Here is a 6,744-nt window from a genome sequence, read left to right as displayed (position 1 = left end):
AAAATTGTGAGTTTGAGATTAAAAGTAAACTCTGCAGGACAGTGGACCTTGAGGGCTAGATTTGAAGAACCAGCCTAATCTGAATTGTTGGTACAGGTGTATAGTTGGTATACATGAGTAGATTTGATCTAAATATGGAAGTACAGTGTTCAGTTGGGTGTTTGACAAATAAACAGTGTCATAAACAGAGCTGTGGTGTTGTTTCTCCTGTGATAAAAGCATTAAGTGACTGCAGCTCAGAAGTATCACAGGAGAAACAACAACACACCATGCCACACAGAAGCGCTTAAACAAATAAACAAAACAGGGGGAAAAAATAGTACAATAAGCATATAATAATCAATGTACAATATACATAATTAGGGGAAGTGAGAGAAAAACATTGGTGTTGTATTGCACTGTGCTAAAGTAAAGCGAGCAAGTGGCAATAGAAAGTATGTGAAGTGATTCAGTGATTCTGGGAATAAACTGTTTTCTATTCTTAATCGGGGTTTAGAGACTTGTACGGTGGCCGAGAAGTGCAAAACAAAACACAAATATGAAAACAAAATAACAATTCTGAACACAAAATAACAAATCCAAAAACAAAACAACAAATTATAAACAACAACAAATCCGAATACACAATAACAAATCCGAAAACATTGTTACATTTTTATTTTAACCGCAGTACGGACAAAATATATTAACACACGCCCACACGAATTGACTTTCCAGTACTACCGCAGCCTGCTGAACTTCCTGTATATCTTGATTGACAGATGTGTCTTCCAATCAGTGGTAAGTCGTTTATTTACAAAATATACCTACCTTTTCCGTTTTGTCTGATTTGTTAATGTGTTTTCGGATTTGTTATTTTCTTTTCATATTTGTGTTTTGTTTTGCACTTCTCGGCCACCGTAGTATTGATCTGACTTCTTACTAAATCAGATTCTTTTGTTATTTCAACATGGCTGTGAGGAACTGTTCCATCCTCCAGTACAGCAGGTGGCGATGTTGCACTCTAAAGCTGGTTCACAAGTCACCATTAAAACCACGAAGAAGAAGCACAAGCCAGGCAGCTACCTGGTTGCCAGGACAACGCCGATGAACCACGTTGTTACGTTTAGTGAGAATTGCTTTTATGGGGAAAAAATAGTATAGTTTTATTAACGAAAGTAAAATGCCAAGATGATGTGGTTAACTAGATAATGCGGTGATTATAAAGACAGTGGAGTTCACGAGTGTGATGATGACGGTGTGTATAAACAATTGCATCGTTAGCAACATTAGCTCTTGTAGCTAGTTACATTTGACTTTATATTTGACTTTTTATTGGGAACCTGAATACAGAGGGAAGAGTACTCTTGGGTTTCCTTTCAGTCGATTAGCTAGTGAAGCTAAGCTACAGAACCAAGCAAATCTAATGTAGTTGTCGTTAACGCTAAATAAATTATTATTATTATTATTATTATTATTATTATTATTATCATCATCATCATTATTAACTTATCTCAGACCTTGCTGTGTATTAAATAAAGGGAAAATAACGTTTGTGGGCGTGCTGTTATAGGACAATAATCAACAATGGGAAGCTGAGTTACAGTCACAACCCTGATGTTGACATCCCAAAGTGTTTAATTCCTCTTACAGTACAGCAATCTGCCAGCCAGTACATTTTTCTAATTTATTAATGAAAAAAACTTAATTTTGTTCTTTTTTTAAGCTGTTTATAGGTACGTTGAAGGTTAAGGAACGTCCATAAAACAAGTTAATTCCTGTTTTCGCTTGCGTTATAGCAGCTATTACAGCCGTTCTGTCACCAGCTTGTCTTTTATTCTTCTATTTAAAACGTACTAAAACAAAACAAAATGCGGCTTGCCATGTAACCGAAAAACAGCACAGCCAAAGTCCTCTGTCCTGAAGAATTTCGGAAAACATACCAGACCCTACTGACTGCTTGTGTAAATATTCAATAAACTCAACATAAAGCCTTCAGTATATGGATTATTAGATTTTTTTTTCTTTAGATGATGTTTTCCGTCCATCCAAGTGTTTACGAGCGTGTTAAAATAAATCTGCGATGTGTAAATGCCGCGAATACTGTCGGAGCGCCTATGGTAGAAAATTAATCAACACCGTCTGACCAATCAGAATCGAGAACTCAACAGCGTTGTGTTGTGAAATGGTTTATTTCTCAGGTTGTCCCATTATGGGATCTTTCCCTTCCACTCCCTGCCATCGTCCTGATCTCCGTTGGACTCTATATGCTGTTTCTTGCAGGTGTCTTATGGTGCCATCACTGTCTCAAGGTGGGCACCATTCTCCAGAGTCACTTCTGCTTCTGTTAAGGCTAGTACAGGCAAAGTCCTGTTTAATTGAATGGTGTATAACTGTGCTCAAATGAATTATAAAATGTAGCTTTTACTGTTCAAGTCCCCGTTAAAGTGCCTAGAAAACACGCAGCGTTATTTAAATAGCCAATCGCTCAACTTCAGCAAGGTGATCTTTATAATGCTGGGGGCGGGACACTTCAAATTCTCAAGAGCATTCGATTGGACTGAAAATCTGATGAGAAGCTGAAGTGCAGAATGATGTCATCTAAACTGTTGATCCGTATTGGTGGTAGAGACAGACTACAAATTTTGAATGCATATATCTTCAAAATGCCAATTTTGTCATTGTTTTGGCGCAAACGAGCTTATAGATAACTTTAAGGCTGATATATTCATACTAAAAGACACAAAATGTCCATTTTGATTTTAAGGGGACTTTAAGCACTGTTGTAATTTCATGTTTATTACACTAACCATTACTGACTGTTCCGTTACTGTACAGTTTGTCAGTTCCACTCTATCCCTTCCACGTTTTTGATTAACGGATCGTTCTCAGCTTAGCAGTGACAGTGATGTTGTACAGGTGTATCGGGTCCAAGCAGTGTTTTAAAACCTCAAGAAAGCTGCTGTACCGTACCTGCATCATACGCGCTACCATTTCAGGGTAACTTTTGAGCTCCCAAATCCACCACCCGTACAACATCTGGTCAGCGTTGGTCCTACGCTGGTCTCTTTCCATTAATAAATGAGACAGAGCTGGACTGAGAAATTGTGCGTATCTATATGCATATCATGCTTATGTGACTGTATGTGGCTTCTTAATGACTGATATTCTTTCGCAGACGCAGTGCAATCCTCAGTGTACAAACTGCTGCCCGAGCGTATCTCCTTTTGAGTACTGTCACGTGTGCGCTCAGTCATGTGACTGCCACCCACCATCTCTTCACACGTGCCTTGACCACTCCTGCCCCTCTCCTAATGTAAGAACTGCCAGATTTCTGTTGAGGTAGTAAATATAAAGAAGTTCGAAAACATCATCTTGTATTGTAACCCAGTAGTATCAGATATTACGTAATTAGGGATGCATCGGTACTGATAGCGGTTCCGTGCACATTTACTCGTACTTGTAAAAATGCTCCGATAACAACGTCTGATATGACATGATGATATGTGACGTAAGCTTAGTGTACACCGCTGCCTTAATGAACAGGCGACACTTGAATCGCTAACCTGGTTCAAGGTAAGATGAGGTATTCACAGAGCGTGGAGTAGTGAAGTGAAGTGAGTGCGTGGAGAAAGTGTCACGTGTGTAAGCAGTTTTGTCCGAGCACTGAGCACCAAGACATGAATGCTCCAGATCAACACATCACTTGCGAGCCAAAGTGTAATTCAGATCTCATTCAGTACGTCTAAATGGACAACAATAATCCAACATTAACCCGATTAAGACGATACTCTGATTAAGAAACTAGCATGTAAACAGCGATTATTGATTACCTTAATCTGACTAAAGTCATACTCGAGGTAAAGACAAATGGAATAAAGACGTGTGGCGTATTCCTGTTTTAGTCGCATTATCGAGGTGTATTACAGACATGTACACACCTTAATCACACTATTAACACCGTGTGAGTTTTCACCGCATTTTGTGACCGGACACGTACTCACAGCAGTGCTCAACCGTTTGACGGCAAACAATAGAGCTCGGCTGCGTCCGAAACTGCGTACTGGCTAACACTAAGTACTCAAAGTACCAAAAAAACTTACTCGTACTCAGTCTGGAAAAATTGTACCGATGCATCCGTAGTCTCATTATAACATCAAAAGGTGATTTTGTGGATGATATCTTAGTAATATCATCATTCTGGGTTTACAAGCATTTTCTCGATTGAATTAGTACACAAAAAAAAAAAACCCCAAGCATCATGTTATATTTTTGACTCCAAGATGTGTCTGAGACACAGAATTGATTTATTTCTATGATGTTGCGTGCTGTGCTGTTCTGATATGATATGACCTTGTGTGCTGCAGTGTGCCATGTGGGACTGCACCTGCAACCCTCAGCCACCTCAGTGTGACTCCATCAACTGCTTATGCTGCGAGATCAAGTTCAAATAGAGACCAAATGGAGGATTTACACTTCCAAAAATCTAGCCCGAGCTGTGTATGTGGTCACGCGTTCACAAGTGCGTTTGTGCTTATGTTTACAGCGAGTATGTGCTCCTTTTCTCCATTTACTGCACATTTACTTAAATACATCCTGGTAGCACTTTACATTCATTGCACTAATACCTGAATTAATACTTACTTAAATATGAGCTAAGGCATGTACTAATCACAAACTAACGAAGAGCGAACCTTAACTAGGACGTGAATCCGATTAATTCATACGTGAATAACGACCACTTTAAGTACGTTAATACAGGTATGTTAGTTAATGTATTAATTAACATGCAGGGGTAAACTAAATCAAACACGCTCTATAAGAAAGAACATGAAATAAACGTGCATCATTTCAAATTGTTTATATAATTTGCCGTATGCAGCTGCGTACACAAACATCATCGGATGGCGCTGGATTACTTTGATAATTGACGTTGTTCCTCATTATCGAACATAGAAAGACGCACTAATAATAAACACCAGTCGGTTCATCTCAACCCATTTTGCGTCACTCTCCATCCATTTTTCTTTTTCATTTCAAATCCCACTGTAGTACTTGTACGCCCCCCAAGCCTCGTGTGGCACGCTCCTGCGCCCCCCCCCCCCCCCCCATAATGTATGTGTATTTACATATATATGTCTTTGATCGCTAGTTTGCTATCAAATATTTCCTCTGATTAAATTCTAGCATTGTCAGATGACAATGCTAGAAGTGTTGCTTGTCCTACTCCATCCGAGTCTTCTCGCGTGCGTCCGTTTTTCGCGTCTTGACTGTTGTACAGTCTGACATTAATGACAACTGAGATCCTACAGTGTGATGTGGCTTACAGCGGGGACCGTGTTCCTACAGTCTGACAAGCAACAGTCGCAAAGGACTATAAAAAATCGCACAGTGTGCACCCGGCTTTAGTCTGAGATGTCGCCGTGTTTATTCCGACTGCTTTACTGCGTCTATGTCAATCAGATCTCCTGGCTTTAAATCCTTATGGACGGTCACCCATTTCTCTCTTGTGCTCTTGCTCACATTTTTGGTCACTGCCCCTCAAAATGTCTGCGCACGGGTTGAGATGACATTATTGCTCTTTATTAATAGTGTGTCTTTCTATGTACGATAAGAAAGAATTTGAAATTTCATTCATATTCTTTCTAAGAGCGTGTTTGAATCAGTTCCCCTCTACGTGTTAATTAATACATTAACTAATACACATGTACTTAAATTGGTCATTATTCACGCATGAGTTCGTAAGACACGCGATAGTTACATCCCAAGTTTAGTTCTTCATTAGTTTGTGATTCGTACATGCCTTAACTCATCGTTAGTTAAGTAATTAAGTTAAGTGTTAGTTCAGGTATTAGTGCTCGATTATTCGGTACATTATCCATGTAAGGTGTTATCCACACCCTTTTTCTTTAGAATGCCTTCATGTTTTATGTTTACTGACGTTACATGCTTTTTCAATGCTAGCGTTCGAGTTCTTGCTTTTTGGATGAGCTTTAACCTAGCAAGGCCATTTCTTTTAAGCGTTTACTTATAACTGACATGATATATTACTTGTGCTAAATTTCCCCCTGTTTACACCAGCATTAAAAAAAAATGTACAAACAAAATCAAGGCTTTTTCTATATCTAGTCTTTTTAATTTGTTCATGCGACTGAGACTTGTGATAGTTCTCACGTACGATATTTGTAGAACTGGACTGACAACTATATTTTTGTGGTTCTGACATTTTTTTGTTTGTTTCTCCATTTGAAATATTAAGCACAAGTCACTTATTGTGTTTACTGTAATTATATTGTGTCCTGTGTATTTCTTCTATCACGGCACTAACACCAGTTTTCTAACATGTACTTTTGTTAGTATTGATTTTATAGATTTTTTATTTTTGTCTGTGTAGAAACATGCTGTATTGTCTTTACACAGGAAAATAAACCTTTTCATTTTTAAATGTGTGTAGACCGTTTGTGTTCTTGCTTACTGTGACATTTCAGTCGAAGCTTTTCTCCCTCATGATGCCATCAGGAGAAGTTACACAATGTGCACAATGTGTGTTGTTTCATTATTAAGTAGTATTGTTCTAGTATTGAGGTTCGTCTTCAGTAACCGCTTTATCCTGGTCAGGGTCGAGGTGAATCCACATGTCCACAGAATTGGGTTAAGATTATACGTGGGTAATTAATTGTGGTTTGATTGTACAGTGGTGTCTTTCATCTTGTTAGCTTTAATAATTGAGAATTGATTTATCAAATGGCCGTTTCATACAGGAAA

The 6,744-nt window shown here is 38.6% G+C and overlaps 1 protein-coding gene across 1 annotated transcript; it reads left to right on the top strand.

Moving 5' to 3' along the window:
* The first annotated feature begins 855 nt into the window (after positions 1-855).
* si:ch211-198p11.6 (uncharacterized) lies at positions 856-6,424 on the top strand. The gene is made up of 4 exons (XM_053615955.1): positions 856-1,237; positions 2,181-2,291; positions 3,158-3,295; positions 4,347-6,424. The coding sequence occupies exons 1-4, from the start codon at positions 1,229-1,231 to the stop codon at positions 4,431-4,433; spliced, it is 345 nt and encodes a 114-aa protein (XP_053471930.1). The 5' UTR covers positions 856-1,228; the 3' UTR covers positions 4,434-6,424.
* Positions 6,425-6,744: the final 320 nt, after the last annotated feature.

Source organism: Ictalurus furcatus, chromosome 2 (assembly GCF_023375685.1).
Source record: "Ictalurus furcatus strain D&B chromosome 2, Billie_1.0, whole genome shotgun sequence".
In the NCBI taxonomy this organism is placed as follows: Eukaryota; Metazoa; Chordata; class Actinopteri; order Siluriformes; family Ictaluridae; genus Ictalurus; species Ictalurus furcatus.
This window is presented reverse-complemented; position numbering and strand designations above follow the sequence as displayed.